The sequence below is a fragment of the Portunus trituberculatus genome, chromosome 41 (assembly GCF_017591435.1).
Source record: "Portunus trituberculatus isolate SZX2019 chromosome 41, ASM1759143v1, whole genome shotgun sequence".
NCBI classification, from domain to species: Eukaryota; Metazoa; Arthropoda; class Malacostraca; order Decapoda; family Portunidae; genus Portunus; species Portunus trituberculatus.
In genome coordinates this window covers 18413441-18435940 of record NC_059295.1, presented here as the reverse complement: position 1 = coordinate 18435940, position 22500 = coordinate 18413441, and the positions used below count along the sequence as shown (strand labels likewise).

Below are 22500 nucleotides of genomic sequence, written 5' to 3'. Positions count from 1 at the left end.
TCCGCGGAAATAAAACCGATATATTGCCGTTAGAAAGAATCAGCACCTTGGACATTTAAAAATTCATGACTCTTTTATAACGATAGCAGGCCAACACACCGAGAGGGTTGCTGCTCACGCGTGGGGTTCAACGCACCACCTGCTTTGGGATCTTAGAATTATTATGCAACACTTCTGCGTTGCACCTCCACTCAAAGGATTACACAGGTCTTCAAGGATATTTTCAATGACTCTAGTGACAGATTAACAATATTTATACATATAGTAATATGAAAAATACTCTTTAGAACCGTAAAGTTAGTCGTAACGAGAAAAAAAAAAACGCTTTTGAATATGAGTCCTTTTTGTTTACAGATTGAACGCTATTGCTTCATTCCTTCTCCAATCCAGTTGTGAAATTCACGTGCGTGAGGTTCTTCACATAGCCCGTTTTACTTTTTTACATAATTGTTTAGCGCGATTACTTAAATCTGTCTCCTGTTCAGTACATAGTGTAGTATATAAAGGTTTCAATTATGTCAGAATAGTAAGATAACGTAACTTCCTTTCGTATTTCTTGTTTGAGAGGGACGAGTTGATTTCCTTTCTACCAATTAATTATTTGTTGGCTACTTATTTAAGGACCGAATTTCAGCTTTAGATTGAGTTCAATGATATAGAGACGCTTAGAACATTAAGTCGTGTTCATTCCTGGAGGAGGAAAAAGGAAGAGGTGACTACTTTCATCACTAACTTCTTCCCATCTTCTTATTTGTGATGAATGCAATTACTCCATAAGCATTTTTCTCTCTCCTAAACAGCACTGAATTAAAGTATTGAATTAAGCTTGAACAGTTAAATAAGCTTAGAAGAAAGAGTCGTGTTTATACTAAGAAGAGAGAGGAAGAGAACATGGAATTATTTACGAATTACGGCAAGTCTCTCTCTCTTTCTCTCTCTCTCTCTCTCTCTCTCTCTCTCTCTCTCTCTCTCTCTCTCTCTCTCTCTCCACTAAGGAATACTGAGTTAAGGCTTTAGATTAAGCTAGAACAATGAGATAGCTTAGAAGAAAGTCACGTACACACCAGGAAGAGAAAGGAAGGGAACATGAATACTCTTCACTTCCTTCCATACGTCATGCCCTCATCTGAATATAAAGAACGGAGAGAATGGGCGGCGCGGCTCGTGTTCTCCCCCAGGGTCAGGAAGACAACCTGCCACACGCCCCATTGTTTCCTCTAAAATCCTTCCGGCTCTCAAAGCATCGGTGAAAACACGGAAGCTTTCACGGGATATCACATTATTGCCGCGCTCCATTGTTGTGCCGGCGAGAAAACGCACGATTCGGGTTACAAGGACTTGCATGAACTTTCGAGTAAAACTTGGATGGAAGGAAGGAAAGAAAAGGAGGTGGTATAAGAGAATTCTTTATTAGGGTTTTTACTTGCTTAGTTTAGAATTTACGATTCCGCTATTGAAGGAGTGGTAAATACATAGTCGTTTTATTTGATACGTGACTGAGAGAGAGAGAGAGAGAGAGAGAGAGAGAGAGAGAGAGAGAGAGAGAGAGAGCTTCTATAACTTTTTTTTTCAAAGTGCTCAAGTTTGTACAATGATAAAACGACGAGTCACATATACGAGAGAGAGAGAGAGAGAGAGAGAGAGAGAGAGAGAGAGAGAGAGAGAGAGAGAGAGAGAGAGAGATGACGTCACTCTCCAGACACGTCAAACTGCCCACACCTGCACCCCCACACACACACACACACCAGGCATCCGCTACACCTGCCTCCGAGGGGTGCATGTCTTAATGAATTCTCGCAGACAGTTGTTAGAAATTTCCTTTGGCGGTCACTTGCTCAGAAGACCCTGTTGTCTTCGTGTGTGTGTGTGTGTGTGTGTGTGTGTGTCACCTACTCCCTCAAGCCGCCCACGCTCTAATAACGCCCCCACGAAGGCGGAGTCACTCATTGCCTTGCCACGCCAGCACCACGCCACCACCTCACCATTCTCGTCACTGGTGATGGAAGGAAGGCACAATCATAGTATTGCTTAGTATTACACAACGAGGAAGTGGAGGAGGAATAAGTAGGAGGACGTGAGTTGCCGAAAGGAGTCACACAGGGCCACGCATGTTTGTCTGTAGGAGGGAAGGTAGGGAGTCATAGAAGGAAGTAAAGTGACGGGTTTGTTGAGGGAAGGACGGTGACGATGTGGTTCTAGAAGGGAGGAGTAACAAGGCGCTTTACTTAAACACGACATCCGCTGCCTCCCACACTCACTACACTTAAGTTAATCAAGACGCGTGACTGACTGCGTTTCTCTCTCTCTCTCTCTCTCTCTCTCTCTCTCTGTAGCATACTGAAATTTCCTTCCTTTCCCTCTCGCTATGCTTCATAGGAAGACTCGTTCTTGTGCTAAACGCCGACCTTTCACTTTCACCAAACTGTTATCGCGACGCGGCACAAAATCTCTCGCCCACCATGACCACCGCTGCCACGTTCACGTACTGCCCGAATTGAAAAGATCTCTCCATCACAACGTTCCTCAAAAGAAAAAAAAAAGAAAAAGAAAAAAAACAGTCATTAGTCACACACGAGCGAGCACTCTTCATGAGGTGCACTGACTTCCATGTATGTTCATAGACTACACTGTGTTCAACCTATATACGTACTTAATAGTGATTCGTTCCACTTACTCCTACTATTGGGGAAACTCTATTCTGGTACCAGCGTGAGTGATTAAAACGCAAAACTGTATTTGTGTGTGTGTGTGTGTGTGTGCCTTATTCCACGTGATGATTGAAGTTTTTCTATGGTGTCAAAATAGCTCACTAGTTTTCTTCCCTTTCTTTTCATGCATTTTCTTATATTAGGTCAGATGTGTTCTCAGAAGCACATGCATCATTTCTATTCCTCCTTGACCGTGCTTCTTCCTACCTTGCTCCCACACGCAGGACATTCCACTCCAGGCCCCGGCAGTTCCAGCAGGTGTACATTCTACCTCCCATCCCACAGCTTGCCATGCCCGCGGGTGACTCATGCCCCGAGCCGCCATGAAACTTGCTCTCTCACGCAGGCATCTCATTTTCTTTTCTTGTTTTATTTTTGTTTTATTCGTGATGCACCAGTGACGGTATTTCTTCCGGGATTTGTGTGTGTGTGTGTGTGTGTGTGTGTGTGTGTGTGTGTGTGTGTGTGTTCGGTTCACTAAGGGAGTAATCGTTAGCGTAATTGCGTAAGACCCCCATATAAAGAATTTTCGTCCTGTGTGTGTGTGTTTCACTGTTTGTTTGATTTGCTGCAGTCTCTGACGAGACAGCCAGACGTTACCCTACGGAACGAGCTCAGAGCTCATTATTTCCGATCTTCGGATAGGCCTGAGACCAGGCACACACCACACACCGGGACAACAAGATCCTTGATTTACATCCCGTACCTACTTACTGCTAGGTGAACAGGGGTTACACGTGAAAGGAGACACACCCAAATATCTCCACCCGGCCGGGGAATCGAACCCCGGTCATCTGGCTTGTGAAGCCAGCGCTCTAACCACTGAGCTACTGTGTGTGTGTGTGTGTGTGTGTGTGTGTGTGTGTGTGTGTGTGTGTGTGTGTGTGTGTGTGTGTGTGTGCGCACCCCTGCAAGACAACACGCAAGGTTTCCTCACACCTGAGTGCAGTGTTGCCACAACTAGGCCGCAACTCTCCTTGTAACACACCGGCTCTCATGTCAAATCCCAACCTATCTTATTTTCTATGAATGGAGGGAAATTTTTAAGAGAGAGAGAGAGAGAGAGAGAGAGAGAGAGAGAGAGAGAGAGAGAGAGAGAGAGAGAAAGATGTTATTCATGCGTGTCTGTGGGATTTCAAGAACAAGCAAGACAAGTGAACCGGATGTCTCTCTTAGTTAAACATTCTATTAATGCCTGATTTCTTCTTTTTTATTTCCAGGTTTCTAATCACTGGTTTCATCGGCGTCTCGTCTGCTTCCGTTCCGTCACCATCACCTGTCACTGCATCTCCGTCCCGAGTCACACGTAGAGAGACAAGGCGCACGGCTGAACACACACACACACACACACACACACACACACACACACACACACACACACACACACACACACACACACACACACACACACGCACGCTTTCCCTCGCCACCAGGAACTCCGCGTGGTAAGTAATTCCCTTCACATTTAAGGAAAAGAAAATTATTAACTCAAACTTTATTTTATTCCTTTACCACTGAAATCCTCAAATGTTTCGATGTCAAATCTCGAAAATTCATAATAGGCTTTAGTAGGAGTTAGTTCAGGTTTTTTCAAAGGTGCATTCGTGATTCAAAAAGTAGTTTGACGAGGCTCCTTTTGGGGGGCATGGGTGAAGGGGAGAAAAGAGGGGGGAAAATTAACATTGTGGAAAGCCAACTAGTCATTTCTTTGTCTTAATGAGGGAACAAAGCCTTTAAGAACAAGGAAGGTATATAAAGGAAGAGCAAACAGCACGAGACTTGCTGACCTTCACGACGGAATCATTAAATTACAGTATATTAACTTGATTAAAGTCTGTCACGTAACTGCATTTGAGAAATATGATGTGTATTGGTCTCATTATTAACATATATTACTGTTACATTTAAGTCTCAAATTCCAGGTATCAGTTCCTTGATCTCCCTTCACCACCACCACCACCACCACCACCACAATGAGTATGGAAAGACTGGGCCCCTCGTCTTCCCGGTATGTTGACTACACACAGCCGGGGCCGAGTGGGTACCGGGCGCCCCCATCCGTTAGTAGCTACGAGTACTCACCCCCTCAGCGACCTCCACGCAGAGACAGGAGCCGATCCAGGTCCAGGGACAGGGAACACTCCAGTAGAAGCGGTTACTCCAGTAGGGAGGTGAGAGAGAGAGAGAGAGAGAGAGAGAGAGAGAGAGAGAGAGAGAGAGAGAGAGATATTTGTGTCATCATCACCATCATCACCACCACCACTGTCATCATCGTTTCCCGTCGCAGGCTGGAAAGACGTGAAGCGAGATGATGGAGGGAGAAAAAAAAGCAAATACGAGGCCAGAATAACGGAGCTTGCAGAGTAATGCACGTCCTTCAACATTATTACCGCACCCACCCGCCCATCTAGCCACACACGCACACACAGACACAGACACACACACACACACACACACACACACACACACACACACACACACACACACACACACACGCAAAGACACAGCTTTTTAATTACTTTTTTTCTTCTCTTTCCATCACTTTCTACCTTCTCAGAGTGTCACCATTGTCTTGCATTCCGCCTATTATCTTCCATGTTCATTGTTGTAATGTTTGAGTTAGAGTCACATAAATCTGCTGCTTTTCCCAAGAAGAGATTGCAGCATCTCTCCATTGAGGTTAAATACATGTTTTTTTTTATAGTAAAGAGAGAAGAAAAAGACATGAAAAAATGTATAAGAACACAGGAGCATAAGAAAATAAGGGAAGCAGCAAGAAGCGTCCCCGTGTATAAAAACATGTCTATCTGTTTTCACCCCAGATTCACTCCCACCCACGATCCCGTCCAATTTTCTTTTAAAAGTTTCCTATAATGAATCAGTATCAACACCTTTTATTTCTTCTTTTACGCTATAGCCCATAGCGCCTGCAGGGATACTTGAAGAGTATGTATGGGAAGCGCTGTTCAGCTTCCGTCTATTAGTGGCGCAGGCAATTTTATTTATAGTGGTACCCATATTAGGGTCTATATCATCACCCAAGCGCATCTTTGGTGTAACCACCTTCGTGGAACCTGGGTATCATGGTGACATGTAGGTAATTTTAAACCACTCGACAAATGGCTTAGTTTCAAGGTAGTACGTGGTGAGATTCGAACCTACGCGTGGACGTCTGCCCGATCTACTTGTTAGCAGTCCATACATCTTTGTACGAAATTTCACATCATTCCTAACGTGCTTACCATTTTTGGCAAACAAAGAATGGTAATGGTAGTAATGCAATGGTGCGACGCTCAAGATTTCTCTATTGAGGTACAACACTGGTTCCTGCTGATTGAACTGTTGTCATATTGAACTTGTGTGTCTTCCCGTTTTCCTTGAAGTGAACTGCCTCGTGTGAGTTTTGGTGAAGTAAGAGTACAGGTTCGACATTTTTTTTTTCAATTGCCATTTTTATTTATTTATTTTTTTTATATTAAGGAAAACTTGACATTCGCAAAGAGAGAAAAAAGAAAAAGGAAAAAATACTGGAATATAGTAACTCTTTCTGCTACATAAAATGAATCAAACTGAAAAAAGGAAGAAAATAGAAATAAATAAATGAAAAAAAGAGAAAGTTCAAGTTGACTGAATTTACTCGTGACGTCAGTTAAGTAAGCCTTTCTGCCGCTTGCGTGATTACATTTTTTCTCTTTTTCCCAGAAGAACATTTATCATCAATATTAGTGTGAATAATTGTGTAGCTACTCTTTTTGTTTTTTATATTTTTCCCAAGGAACATCTATTAATAATGGAGTCACAGATAACTGCAGATACAAGATGATATTTTTTTGTTTCTTTTCATTTGTTTTTTCTTTTTGCGCAGAACATGAAATGACAAATCGATACGAATAGTTCTTAAGCTCGACGATTAGTTCTATTCATTTGATCATTTAGTATAAATTTTTTTCAACGACCATCTATTAATAATGGTGATATGAATTGTCTTACACAGTTATTTTTATTACTTTAGCCACTTATTATTAATCAATTAGTTTATTTATCTATTTAATAATTTATCAACTTATCTATTCGTTTATCTATATTTCTGCAAGGAGAAGCTTTCATTAATGGCAACAAGAGTAATTTTGCAGTTAGATGAAAAGATAACCGGAATCAGACCTCAAGACGTGACCTAAGCACCCCAGCAACTATGTGTGCTGGACGGCCATGACACTGCGGTTTTGTTGCTCGAGTTTTTTTGTTTGCTAAAGAAAGAGAGAGAGAGAGAGAGAGAGAGAGAGAGAGAGAGAGATGGAAGGAGAGCAAAAAGTGGTTGTAGCGTCCTGCAGGCCGACAGGTTGGCACACAGCAAGGTCGGTCAGTCCAGTGCTAAGGACGGTGAAGGGAAGGAAGTCTGGCCTGAATATTAAAGACCCTTGCGTGGTCCGAATTTTGAAACACATTATTCCCTTATAAGGACTAATTTCAAAGGCCGTTGTCGGGTTTTCATAAGTATTTCCCAATTGTTGTTCTAGTATAACTGTTCAAACTTTCACTAAAATCGTAAAAATGACCTTAAAAATTGTAATAACTTAATGCGTCATGTCAATCAAAACGTAAATAATCATCAACCAATGAAACCTTGAATTCTATTTTCTTTATCTATTCTATTCATTTATTTATTGATTTGCTCATTCATCCATGTATTCATTTTTAGAGAAAACAGCATTTTATCTTTTGATTTTCACCAGTTTTCTTTACACATAAAGAAAAACATCAAATTAAGTAATAAAGCTTACTCACGCAGTCGATCTGTCTAAACTCCTCTTTCAACATTCCTAGGATAGGTATGCAAACTTTCAAACGCAATATGCCAAGGACATCAAAATAAGTGTACGTAGTTGCGGAGCAGAGAAAAATCTTGTCAGGACAATATAGAAATATATTAAGGACATCATACATGCTAGTTTTAAATTCTTATCAAAGAAAAAATATCCAGTTTCTGTGTAATGAAATAAACAAAGTATGTCAAGCACATACTTTCGAATTCTTACCAGAGAAACATCTTGCCAAATCGAGTGTAATCACATCAGCTCGAAATGGACGCGCGAACTTTCTCAAGGCTGCTCATCAAAACTTAGGTGAATGTGGTAAGGATTCTGAACTCAGTGAAATGTGACAGCTCGGCGAAAACAGGGTATTCACGGGATCGGCCTGAAAACGGGCTGAATTCATTCAGACTTCCGGTAAAACTAGTTCTAAATCTTCCAAAACTTGATTAAATGCACTTATCGAAGACTGCGTATTAAAACTTTATATAAGAGTGATAGTTGATTAACTTTTTCGTTCAAACTTCCGGTAAAAGTAATTAGAAAACTTTCAGCATACGTAATGAAATGTATCGAATGCTTGGTGTGATATAATTGGATATACACGGATCACACTTTAATACTTTTGAAACAATGGAATGTTCAGGTAATTAACTCAAGAAAACATATGAATTAAACATTGTTCCTATAATTACTTATTCGCTTAATAACTGACACTTTCGAAACTTTCGTATGTGGTAGAACAGCATTCGATGTAATATGGTTCAATATATTTGCATTATAACCTAGGAACTTCGAGGCTGTACCTGAGGGTATTGAAAAAAATATATGAACCGGACACTGATTTCTATAAGTAAAGTTTCGTATAATAATTAATACTCTCTTAAAACTGCAAGAAGACAGCGAGGAAACAATCCCCATGGATGCACACTCCAGTATACAATTAAAGTAAGAGAGTGTCATTGTTCATTACGCGGACACTGCAGTGGGGAGAAAGTGGCGGCGTTATTCAGTGAAGGAAGAAAGTGACCACTGATCCATGTCACTGTCAAGGGGGGCATCACACATCACTGACCTTACACCTGTCACTCTATTTTACTGCCCACTGGTAGTCGTAAATGGCCATTAAATCTTTTACGCCACGTTATTCTATTTTATTGTCCGCTGTTGTTAATGAAAAGATCACTATTTTCTTACGTTATTTTACGACCGAAAGTATTGCCAACACGTAAAAGACGATGTTCTTGTTACATGGTTTGCTTTATTTTGGTCTCTCTCTCTCTCTCTCTCTCTCTCTCTCTCTCTCTCTCTCTCTCTCTCTCTCTCTCTTCATTACACGGCTAAGTTTCTATTTCCCTCGTCTTCATCTATTTCTGTGTTTGCTTCTATTCATTGCAGTTTTTTGTTTCTCTTTCTAGGCTCTTCCTGCTTGTTTGTTTATCTTTCTTCATTACAGTCAAGTTTTCGTCACACTCGTTTGCATTTATTTCGATATGTTTATTTTTCTTCGTTGCAATGAAGTTTCTGTCTCTCGTTTTCACTTACTCGTATAATTTATTTCCCTTCAGTATTGCTGAAAGTCAGATGTTTTCGTTTTCCCCGTCAGGTATATTACAATCCTGGACTGGAAGATGACCGCGCTCCTAGCGACCGTGCCGAGAGTGAGTTCACCGTCAGGAATGAGGCAGTGATTAACCCGCAGCTGGAGGAGGAGCGGCGGGCGGCGTCTAGAGCAGCCTCGGAGATCTACGCCTCCACACGTCTTCCCAGACCACAATCGGAGATCAGGTGTGTGTGTATGTGTGTGTGTGTGTGTGTGTGTGTGTGTGTGTGATGTTCGTTGTGTTTGCTGTTGTTCCTGTATCTTCTGTTTTATATTTTCAGCATTTTCTTCTCCCTTCTTCTTTAAGACTTAGTTGCATATCTCTTCTTACTTTCCTGCTCACCATATTTCTTTTGGCCCTTCGGTTTTTCTCCCAGCCCCAACATTTCCTATCTTGTCCTAGTCGCATTCCTCCCACCTTTCATCTTATCTTGATTTTATTTTCTTTAGCCCATCAATTATCTATTCACTCTAGCTACACTCCTCCTACACTAACTATATCCGTCCTTCCAGCAGCCAATACACGTATCCCACCAGCGACAAGGTGAGCGTGAAGACCAAAACGACGAGGGGTGGCAAGCTGGTGATGGAGACGATGACGGCGCCGCACCCTTGCTGCCCTAACACCCGTAGCGTTTGTTGCCTGATGGTACTGCTCAACCTTGGGCTCCTGCTCATCACCCTGGGATTCGTGGTGGTGTTACAGCTCTACAACCCTGCCTTCGTATGGTGAGTGTTCGTTTTCTATCCTTCAGGAAGAAATGAATGCGTGCGGATCCTCAACTTTCAAGTTTTGATAGCTGCTTGCAAGTTCATCATCGTCATTAGCATCATTCATTTATTACAATTATCGTTAATCGCCATTTTCATGGGGATATTGTGTTTTATACTTATTATACAGTCTTTTGGCTCAATGAAGCAGTGTTAGAGGAAATTAGTAGTAACTGGTAGTAGTAGTAGTAGTAGTAGTAGTAGTAGTAGTAGTAGTAGTAGTAGTAGTAGTAGTAGTAGTAGTAGTAGTAGTAATATCATTAGTACGTATTAGTATTAGTATTAGTAGTATTAGTAGTAGCAGCAGCAGCAGCAGCAGCAGCAGCAGCAGCAGCAGCAGCAACAACAGCAGCAGCAGGAACAGCAGGAACACCACCACCACCACCAACAACAACAACAACAACAATAATAACAACAACAGTAGTAGTAGTGGTAGTAGTAGTAGTAATAGTAGTAGTAGTAACAGTAATAGTAGTAGTAGTAGTAACGAACGACAATGTAACTTTATTGTCTCGTCAGGTACATCGGTCTGTGCATGCTTATCTTTGGCTTCATGGTGCTCTTCGGCTCGCTCATCTACTGTGTGTTCGTGTGCCGGGAGGTGGAGAAGATGAGACCACCGCCGGGTGAACTGTACTGGACCAACCACTGGACCAAGACGCTCAACATGCCGGAGATCCACTACACCAACACACAGTACAAGCCAAGTGACTACAAGGGGTCAGAGTACTCTTTCAAGACTGACCCGAGTAGGACCACAGCCACCAACAGCCAGCGCTACTGAAGACTCGAAGAGATCGTCATAACGTTTCTTTCTTTTAGATTTATATGGACTTGAATTATTACTCTTACGTGATAGACAGGTCGATCCATGAAGGGAAATACTGTTATACGTACTGATAATGTGTAATGTTTTTTCCACTCCATGTGCGTCATTATGGCCAGGTATATGAATTATTATTTAGATGCAGCTACTTCACCCTGAAAAATGGAGTTTATAGAAAAAAACTGCTCCGTTATATTCAGCTTTCGAAATTCCATGTTCTTTCTTAGGGAAGAATAATTAACGTTATGTCCTTTGCGGCACTCCGTCTTTTGGCACCACGAGTATCCTCATGGCCTCGCAGATCAACCACAAATTTAATGCAAGAATTTAATTTAGCGTACCTTTAGGAGTGTGAGCACAAGCCTTTATATCGTATGATGATATCACTTCACTAAAAAGTAACGTAAGCCATTAACAAATTTAAAAAGTGAACAATAATCATCAGTGAAGCGTCTCTGGTTGAAAGATTCTTCCTGAGTCTCGACAACGAGCCTGAGCCGGAACTTGATTAGTGTCCACAGTCCAGTCTCTGCCGTACATCATGACAAATATATTGTTCAGAGGTAATTCATATGATTAAGACCAGTGTTATCAGAGAAAAACGTGGCGTAAGTGTCGGTCTGTGTCATTGATCTATGTTCATACTTATATAGTAACACTCATGAGGTGGCAACTCAGTCAACTGCAACAAAATGTCAGACTCGGTTATAGTCAATCTCCATTAGAATGATTAATCTATGTGGTCCCTCTTAACTGATCAAGGAAATATTTGACTTAGAAAAAATTGCATATGATTTTGATGCAATTATTACCTTCATTTTGTTGATATGTATAAACTAATACGTAATGTTCATGTGATCCGCTGAGGCTCCGACCGTCCGACGTCTGAGCCTCGTTTGATGTTTAGGAGACCGCGAGACTGTAAGGCGTGTGCTGTGAGTCGAGTATAGATTTGTGATATCTCACTTTAAACTATCTTTTTGTGCCTACATGCTCTCGTCCTGCGCATGTACTCCGTGCCACGTGCACGTGAGATCACTGTGCTCTTAGACTTTGTTGTGCACCATCTAGAGGCTGTTCACGTGCTAGCAAGACCGTGTGACTGTAACAGGTATAGGAGCTCTGTGACCCAAACACTACCAGAACAATACAGCTGGTATTTCTGAGGTAACATGCTAGAAAAAGAAAACACGCTTAATGATTCCATTCCTTTTAGTTGCTGCTGATATACGAGTACATGTAAACTAAGGGAAGAAGCAAAAGGTCATCAGTGTGATTGACAGTCAGTCATAGTGTGACTGTATTCCCGTGTCCACCATCAACTTTCTCCATACATTTGCTGTGTATCGTAAAACTTATCACTGGTTTACAAATAGAAAGCATTAAAGTGAGTATTTTTGGACACCATCCATTATTAGTGAAGCAACTTTTTATCATTAGTATTGCTTACTTCGAGCACCCGTGGCGGCAGGTAAGGGATAGGTGTGCCTGGCCATGGGTTGCCATGGAATGACAGGTGTTTTTAGCAGAGCTGGGGTTATGGGTATTTGGGTCCAGAAGCTACAGTACCTCAGTTCACAGGTCCCTTGTGCCAATGTTTCAGTAAGCTGCATCCTCTGTCCATTAAATTCTTACCTATTTCATTGTGCATGTCTTGTGGCTCAAGTTATTACATATTATCTTAAAGCTGCCTCCAGGATATTTTTGTGCTCATACATATTTTTTTTTTATCTTCAACCACTTTATATATGCTTTCTTGCATTAACTTATTACTTAATCATCAAAACTGTCAAGAATGTAAGCATCATTAGCTTTAATGGAAGTCTGCCTCAGCCCAGAGTGATGGCATGCTGGTCGAGCAGTGTGCCTTTCTGTAAGTTACCTAAGTTGTTCAGCTGCTGTGTATGCACATTTCTGTAGCCAAATGTTTGTTAAAGCTGTGTGCAATTCGTATCGTATTTACGTTGAGTTCTGTCTGCAGATTGTTAAGTTCATTGGGTTAATCATACTGTTAATTCAACTCTTAGGAACTCTGAATTCCTTATTAATGGGCATTGCTTTGCTGAACTTATTCTTTTTATCTATTTGATTGTAAGAAATGCTGGTCTTTCTCTTTTGATCAGCTTCTCTACATGCCAGGGGTTGTGGTGGCGTATGACAGCAAAGAAATGACCTATCAGTAGAGTAGTAGTTTTTTTTTTGTGTTTTTTAGAATGCTGAAATATACTACCTAGTCCACTTTCCTGGTGCATTTATTGACATTATAATACAAGATAATATGATTGTCCTCTAGTTATGAATTAACTAACTAATTCCAAATGAAGACATGTAAGTTTTCTAGATTCATTACAATGGAGGATACAAAATAATTTGTTTTACATTTTCCAAGAAATGACCAGTAATAAGGAAATGTTCCTGAAGAACTTTTAAATTAAGCATAATATAGGTTTAATATGATTTGTAAAGCAATGTTAATTAAATGTGTGCCAGGATGATTTATGAACCCTTTTGTAAGGATGAAAAGAGTGGAACTATTTAAGCACACTAACATGACACTATAAACTGTGCAATCATTTTTCAAATGTTAGAATATTGGAAGAAGGTAAGATCCTGAACACACTTCATGTCATGCTTTTTCCTAGAATATTTAAATCCAATGCATTAATATTATTACTTACTTACTTAGAGATATTTGCATTTCTTTGATCATTTGCAGGACCAACAGATCACCTAGTCACACACATAAGGATCTGGACAAGGGCTGAACATTGAACTGTATGTACTATTATCATATGTATATGTTCTATTGAAAACTGATTTGTTCAGTTTATGAGTGTTATGTGCAAGGATATCATTGCAGATCTTATTTTTCTTATTCTGGTAATTATGATCTTGTGCCATATATTTGTTTCATATTCTAATGATTTCATTGCTGCAATATATTTTTTCATGTTATTAAAGTGTCTATGATAATATTTGCATGTAAAATTTTGTTGTTTTGAAGTTATGCACTTGAAATGCAATTAATATGCAAGGTGGAAAGATCAATGGATAGAAATGTTAGTAAACAATCAGTATGAGCAACTAATGCTCAATGAAAGGAGGTATCTTTTAACTTGAAATTTGTGAAAAATTATTTTTATACTTACTCTATTTTGGTGTATGATATTGATTATTACACTTTCTGTATATATTTTTTAATGCAAACTCTATTGCATGTAATGCTTATGTAAATATATTACAGTAACATTTTCATAATTACTTTTATTTTATACATAGTTTGCATTTTCATATTACCCATCCTCATATCACATTGGCTTAGTATGGATCCGTTCTGTGGTTCTGTGTGTCAATTGTAGCTCAGCTTTTCTGATCACTGGAATATGTGAATGCTAAGTATTCTCAGATCTGTTGTGTTCATGTATGCTTCCCTTACCTAGAATGAACTGGAAAACCTTCAGTATCTGGCAGAAAGATACCAGTTACCCTGTCTGAGATCTTCTTACAAGTATCGTAGTATAGTAGGAAAACAAACTGCATTCTTTGAATTATGTTTTTATTTTATATCTCGCCTTTACTTTATTGATTATGTATTTGCTATTTAGACATACAATCAACCAGAATACTCTCTTTGGTTGAATCCTATTGAAAATCACCTCACATTTACAGCAGAACTTCCTTGAAAAGTGGTGCACAAGTTGTTTCAGTTCTACTCAGCAGATGTTACTTGTCAAAATTGGCCAACCAAGCATGTGTGCATTAACATATAACATAACATAAATAATAGGATAACAAAGGGCCACCAGGGCCCATCTAGGTTATCCTGTATCAGTCGCACAGTGACCTCATCATCAGTACTTAAAGATACACTTACAAGTACACAATACATTATATACTAATTCTAAATATTTGGCCCATTAACAGGGCTAAGTCCTGCAGCGAATTCCTCTACAATCTGTGATCCCCATACATGGGGATCATGTCTTGTTTAATTATAGTAAATTTCTTATAAAAACTATTATGCAGCGCTATACATAATTATAAATCTAATAAATTTAAGTGCTTATCTAATCTGTTTTTAAACATTGTCAAACTAGTGCTATTTACAACCCTCTCTGGCAATGCATTCCAGAAGTCTACCACCCTATGACTAAAGAAATATTTTCTTATATCTAACCTGCAGCCTTGCTTTCTAATCTTCCTGCCATGATTTCTAGTCCTACTTCCTCCTCTAAGGTAAAGAAAGATCTCACATCTATGTAGTTTGTATCTGAGAACATTTTAAATAACTCTATCATATCCCTCTTATACATCTCCTCTCAAATGAAAACATGTTTAATTCCTTTAATCTATCTCTATACTCCAGGCGCTTTAATGCTGGTATCATCCTAGTTGCTCTTCTCTGAACTGCTTCTAACATGTTGATATCCTGCCTATAATGGGGTGACCAGGCCTGTATGCAATACTCTAAATGGGGCCTAACATAGGAATTATATAAGCTACGCACCACTTCCTTACTTTTATAACTAACATTTCTATTTATAAAACCCAGGATTCTATTTGCCCTATTTCTTGCTTCTAAACATTGCTTTGAAAATTTCATAGTCCTGTCTATCACTACTCCTAAATCCTTTCCCTCCTCTACTGCCTCTAGCCAACATCCCTCCATCTCATAGCTAAAGTTTGTGTTGTCTTTACCTAAATGCATAACCTGACACTTTTTAGAATTAAACTCCATCTGCCACCTGTCTGCCCATGTTTTGCATGGGCAGACAGGCATTGCTTTACCCTAAAAGAAAACTTGTGGCTTGTAGGAGAATCGTGCATGAAATATGTATGTATTTGTGTTTATTGAGGGATGTGAACATGGAATGGTATAATTCCTCAATATTAATGCTTCTGTGGATAAAAGGAAGAAAGTGGCAATATCCCTGTACTTTGATGATAATGGGTGCTAGGCAGTCTCTTCATCACAGTACAGATCACTGCAAGCAACCCACAGGGGCCTGACTATTCCTTGCTGCACTATAGTGGGTCTATAACATATAACATAACATATAACATAAATAATAGGATAAAAAAGGGCCACCAGGGCCCATCTAGGTTATCCTGTTTCAGTCGCACAGCGACCTCGTCATCAGTACTTAAGGATACACTTACAAGTACACAATACATTATATACAAATTCTAAATATTTGGCCCATTAACAGGGCTAAGTCCTACAGCGAAATCCTCTACAATCTGTGATCCCCATACATGGGGATCATGTCTTGTTAACTATAGTAAATTTCTTATAAAAGCTATCATGCAGCGCTATACATAATTATAAATCTAAGAAATTTAAGTGCTTATCTAATCTGTTTTTAAACATTGTCTATGACTATTACTCTACAATATCTTTGTTAAGCCTTATCTGATTCATGTTTCATATTTCTGAACAAATACAAGGTTCTTTATTGTCCTCTCTGTCAGGTTTATTGTGAATGGTGAGTTTGATGGCAGCTTGAAGAATCAGCCTAGTGTTGTGGGTGCACTGAGACACATTTCCCTGTTAAGGGTATTCTCTCTCTCTCTCTCTCTCTCTCTCTCTCTCTCTCTCTCTCTCTCTCTCTCTCTCTCTCTCTCTCTCTCTCTCTCTCTCTCTCTCTCTCTCTCTCTCTCTCTCTCGTCATGTTTGCTTTGGGTATCCAGAGCTGTGTTTTTGTGCATTCCAATGAAGCTTTAACCTTAGAGGATTTAAGGGAATATTAGTTGATGTGATAGGGAAGCTTATTGAAAACATAATTGTGTAAACCATTGTAGGCAATAACATCTGTTGGTATCTTTGTTGAGAGCTGGACACACTATCCACGACACTGCTGAACCATTTATATTTTGTGTTTTATTAATATTCTAACAGGATTCCAACTACTATATGATCTCGTCATTGCAGTTTCCCCAGAATTGCAATAAGTTTTGTATTTAGAAGATAAAACTGGTAATGGAGCTTCATTTCCTGTTGAAAGCTGATGTCCTTACTATCCAACCTCTTTATCAGTTTCATAGTGTTTCCATGATGGTTAAAGACAACATCACACTGATGAAAAATGATAGAATCACCAGGAGAGAATGCCCCAAGAGAGGAGGAGCTTGGTTATTTGTTACTAAAAAGAAATAGTTTCAGAAGTGAGATTGAGAAAAATTAATCTTAATGAAGAGAGTTAATGAGTGCTTCACTAATATGAAATCAAGACATCAAAACTGATATTATTGAGGGAAAGGAATGTGGTGACTGAACTGTCAAATTCAGCCAAAATCTGCTCATGTCTAACTGATCTAATTAAAATTGTTTCTGTGACTAATCTTGGATAAAATCCTCTCACGTGCTGGTTATCATATCTTCGTATCCATTTCTATGGTTTTCTTGATGCTTCAAGGCAAGATATAACAGTTCTTGGGGATTAAGAACTGATTGGTTAGAGTTGAGGGGGCAATTTATATAATTAGTACTACCTTATAAATAAGGATGGACACGTGTTGGGTGGAGGCATAGGGTTCTCACAAAAATTGTTTACATAGGGTGATAGTTGCTAATGTATCAATTGTCTACTTGGCCTTTGTATATCATAAGAGGGATTGCTAAGGTGATAATGTGATTAGTGCTGCTTTGGTATTCTTAAGAATGCAGAAATTTTCCCTGGGAGTTCTTTGTGCTGTTAGTCATTACCCAACTCAAACAGATTAACTTAAGGCCTGGCAGTGTTTCCTTTAACACTACTTTCAATAATCCTCTCTCTCTTGTTAAGAAAAGTTGTTATTTAAGTCTGAGTTAATGTGTGTGTTTGTGAACTTTATTAAGGCTTACTACAGACTATTTTGATATTGATCTTTTCTTAATCTTGTGCTTAGTCTGTTATTAGCACAATATTCAAGTCTGACCAAAATCCACTTGGACCTTCATGATGAGGTAGATAGCATGGGATCAAACTCTTGGCGTTGCCTTGCTGGGAGTTTGATACTCATCCAATGTGTTCTAGGTTTGACTTTTGATGTGTTTCTATGATACTTGTAAGGGTATCATAGAGAGTGGACATTACATTAGTTTTAGCTTTGATTTTGATCGCTAATTTTTAACCATAAGTCACCACCACCAGTCTTTCTCTCCAGCAGGCACCTGAAATGTTGACTATTGCAAGCGACTATCTTGCTGATCCAGCTGTGAGCTGTCATGACTCACTGAGAGAGGAGAAAACACTTGTGTCTCAGGTACATCTTTATTATAATAGGATGGTCAAAGGTTCATGTGCATCGAAATCATTCCAACACCATATTAATTTTTTTTTTTTATGTAATTGCTTGCATGTGTTTACCCCAGTTGTATTTATCTGAAGTAGTAGCATGTTGGAATGCACATTCTCCATATCTACTTGTGCATGATGTAGTATTATAGTTATGTTATTGACTTTTTTCTTTAGGATACCCTACATGTGTTGCTGCATGATGATAGGTATATACTTACATAGATATATAGAAGATCATAATGTTTTGTAATTCCACCAAATAATCCTTTCTGACTTTTCATGGCATCTTGTATTTCCTGATTCCTTAATGTAATTATATCATCCTTTGTAGGTAATTTCTTGAAGAAAGAAAGAAATGCAGGTTAGATTTTTTATTTATGTGTGTCAAGCAATATCCTCTTAGTAAAAAGCCACTAATAAAGAAAGTGAAAGAAAGAGATAGAATTATGTAAATAGAATAACAAAATAGAGGATTTGATACTTTTCTCATGTTTCCTTGTTGATTCTCAAGTAATTAGTCAATCAAATAATGAAACAACCAGTAGTGCATCTTCTATCATCAGCCTCATCCAAGTAAGTCCTAAGATGAAATGAACAAATGAGTAAATAATTAAGTTAAACATTGGAATTTGGTGGATGAAATTTGACCCCCCAAAAAAAAAAAAAAAAAAACACATACTAAATATCCTGTCACATTTTCCTAAATTATCTTCAGAAATTATAAAGGGCAACCTGTACATCTTGAAACCTCTCACACAAAGTCATAAAAAATCTCACTTGATTAGAATTAAAGCTATTCTCTAAGTAAATAAAAAAAACAACTTTCCTTTTCTGTATACTAGTATATCTTTGTGGACTGAACTGCAATTTGATTTTTCTTCTTTTTTAGGATTTCTTGTGGTGAAGTAAATTGAAAAAAAGTGTAATTTATTTTATTGTTACTGCATCAAGTATAATTTTGTTGAGAAAATCAGAAAAAAGGGGAAAGGAAAGGGCATACATTTTGTGTCAGATACCAATAATGCAATCATCTACGTACATCTTTTTTTTATTTCAATATCTCCAATATCCTGCTCAGTATTATTTAGTTTTATTTCTCTTAAGTGCTAAACCTCACTTTACTTGTCTTGCTTCATGCATCATCTCCTTGGTTTGATATTCTCATGCAGACTTGTTCTTCACATCAACCTGTTTTTTTTTTTTTTTTAATGACATTTTATATACACATACTTATATATCCCAGCCAATCTCGTTTACAGGTTTTTAACAATATTGCTACACCTTACTGAGAAGAGGTTACTGATCATAGTATGCGTATGTATTGGGCTTAACTTACATCCGTTATTAAAAGCCACTCTCACTCATGCAACTAATTCATCTCATTCAATTAAGAAATCTCGTCTCATTACTTGACTCAGCTAATATAAGATTCAGGCTTTAGTGATTAGGTAGTGGGTAATGTCTATTTCCTTTATTTATCTATTTGTGTATTTATCTATTTTTTTATTTTTGATTATTATTGGACTTGTTTTCTACATCGACAAATACTCTTGTGCCCCATATCTCTCTCTCTCTCTCTCTCTCTCTCTCTCTCTCTCTCTCTCTCTCTCTCTCTCTCTCTCTCTCTCTCTCTCTCTCTCTCTCTCTCTCTCTCTCTCTCTATATATATATATATATATATATATCTCCACTTATCTAATTTTTCTTTTAAAGCTATGCACATTACGTGCTGTAACAACTCCATCACTCAATAACATAACATAACATAACAAATAATAGGATAACAAAGGGCCACCAGGGCCCATCTAGGTTATCCTGTATCAGTCGCACAGCGACCTCGTCATCAGTACTTAAAGATACACTTACAAGTACACAATACATTATATACTAATTCTAAATATTTGGCCCATTAACAGGGCTAAGTCCTGCATCGAATTCCTCTACAATCTGTAATCCCCATACATGGGGATCATGTCTTGTTTAACTATAGTAAATTTCTTATAAAACTATCATGCAGTGCTATACATAATTATAAATCTAATAAATTTAAGTGCTTATCTAATCTGTTTTAAACATTGTCAAACTAGTGCTATTTACAACCGTCTCTGGCAATGCATTCCAGAAGTCTACCACCCTATGACTAAAGAAATATTTTCTTATATCTAACCTGCAGCCTTGCTTTCTAATCTTCCTGCCATGATTTCTAGTCCTACTTCCTCCTCTAAGGTAAAGAAAGATCTCACATCTATGTAGTTTGTATCTGAGAACATTTTAAATAACTCTATCATATCCCTCTTATACATCTCCTCTCAAATGAAAACATGTTTAATTCCTTTAATCTATCTCTATACTCCAGGCGCTTTAATGCTGGTATCATCCTAGTTGCTCTTCTCTGAACTGCTTCTAACATGTTGATATCCTGCCTATAGTGGGGTGACCAGGCCTGTATGCAATACTCTAAATGGGGCCTAACATAGGAATTATATAAGCTACGCACCACTTCCTTACTTTTATAACTAACATTTCTATTTATAAAACCCAGGATCCTATTTGCCCTATTTCTTGCTTCTAAACATTGCTTTGAAAATTTCATAGTCCTGTCTATCACTACTCCTAAATCCTTTCCTTCCTCTACTGCCTCTAGCCAACATCCCTCCATCTCATAGTTAAAGTTTGTGTTGTCTTTACCTAAATGCATAACCTGACACTTTTAGAATTAAACTCCATCTGCCACCTGTCTGCCCATGCTATCAGCCTGTCCAGGTCTCGTTGTATTCTGTAATTGTCCTTTTCACCCTGTACTGCACATGCTATCTTAGTATCATCTGCAAACTTTGATACTTTGCTACTAATTCCTATATCTAAATCGTTAATGTACACCAAGAAAAGAAGAGGTCCTAGCACTGATCCTTGGGGTACCCCACTAACCACTTCCTTCCACTCAGACATTGCCCCATTTAATACTACTCTCTGTTTCCTATCAGAAAGCCATTCACTAATCCAATCAACTAACCTACCCCCTATCCCATGTAGTCTCAATTTGTACACTAGCCTCCTATGCGGTACCTTATCAAACGCCTTGCTAAAATCTAGATATATAACATCTATGCTATTTCCATCATCTAACTCCTTGGTAATATATTCTAAGATATCGAGCAAATTTGTAAGACAGGACCTCCCTGATCTAAAGCCATGTTGGGTATCTCTAATTAATCTATTCTCATTTAAATGCTCCCAAATACTACCCTTAATGATTTTCTCTAGTATCTTACATACTATACTAGTTAAACTGATCGGTCTATAATTATTCGCATCATCCTTCCTACCTTTTTAAATATTGGAGTAACATTAGCTAACTTCCAGTCCTGAGGTATCTCAGCAAACCTAAGTGATCTTTCAAAGATTAACTTAAGTGCTTCAGAAATACTGTCTACACCCTCCCTAAGTACTCTGGCATGTAGCTCATCAGGACCACTAGCTTTCCTATCGTCTAGTTCAAGAATAAATTTCCTAATAATTCCCGGTTTTATATCAATATTTTCTAAAGCTCTTAAACTACTCGTCGCACTGTTTGTAACAGGATTTCCTATTCTTTCCTAGTAAATACTGAAGAAAATTGTTCATTCAATAATTCTACTATGTCTTCATTTTGATCCACTACTACACCATCTTTTCTGAGTGGTCCAATCCTATCCTTATTTCTTTTATCACTGACCTTGTAATAACTATATAATTTTTGGGATCTTTACTCCCAGCTCTAGCTAGTTTTATCTCTGCCTGCCTTTTACTTTTTTTATAACCTTACTCAAATCATCTCTGACCTGTCTGTACCTAATCAAATCTACATCTTCCCACTTTTCTGCAACTCTCTGTATGCCCTCTTCTTCTCTCTGATCTGGCTACCTATCTCATGAGTCCACCATAATGGCTTCCTGTTTCTCTGCCTTATATCTTTGTAAGGGATACACTGCATCACTATACCCTTTACTACAACCTTAAAAATATCCCACATCTCCTGTGCAGTTTTATTTCCAAAACTATCTTCCCAGTTTACCTCTCCTAATAACTGACGTAACCTACCATAATTGCCTTTCTGATAGTTTGGGACTCTAGTCTTATTCACTATATTATCCCTACTGGAATTAATGATAAATCTAATTATATGATGGTCACTGTTTGCTAAAGTCTCTCCTACCTCAACTTCCTTTAAACAATGCTCAATATTTGTTAGTACTATGTCTAAAACCTTCCTTCCCCTAGTAGGTTTATCTACCATCTGCACTAAATAGTTATCCTGAAAACTTTCCATAAACTTATTTTCACTAGCATCTCCTACCATCCTCTCCCAGTTTACTGACTTAAGATTAAAATCCCCTAAGATAATTGTCTGACTAGTACACCCCCTATTTATCTCATCTACCATAAGGTTGTATTTCACTTTTCTACCATTCTATGTTGAAAACTGTATTTTCCAATATCCTTCACACACTGCCTCTTCCTG

General features: G+C 38.6%; 2 protein-coding genes across 3 annotated transcripts in view; both read left to right on the top strand.

The window, feature by feature from the left end:
- The window catches only part of LOC123516568, a 23141-nt gene extending 9169 nt beyond the window's left edge, over window positions 1–13972 (top strand). Inside the window, exons 2-6 of one of the 2 annotated variants that reach the window (XM_045276074.1) lie at window positions 3929–4153; window positions 4631–4879; window positions 9126–9307; window positions 9639–9851; window positions 10413–13972. In XM_045276074.1, the coding sequence (XP_045132009.1) occupies window positions 4682–4879; window positions 9126–9307; window positions 9639–9851; window positions 10413–10677 (858 nt within the window). In that variant the 5' untranslated portion in view covers window positions 3929–4153; window positions 4631–4681 and the 3' untranslated portion in view covers window positions 10678–13972. Of the gene's footprint in view, window positions 1–3928; window positions 4154–4630; window positions 4880–9125; window positions 9308–9635; window positions 9852–10412 lie in introns of both variants that reach the window. The other variant, XM_045276075.1, reaches the window with a different exon arrangement.
- LOC123516563 overlaps window positions 11588–22500 on the top strand; it is a 20003-nt gene continuing 9090 nt past the window's right edge. Inside the window, exons 1-3 of the mRNA XM_045276046.1 lie at window positions 11588–11654; window positions 13436–13494; window positions 17866–17964. The gene's annotated coding sequence lies outside the window, so the exon portion shown is untranslated. The remainder of the gene's footprint in view (window positions 11655–13435; window positions 13495–17865; window positions 17965–22500) is intronic.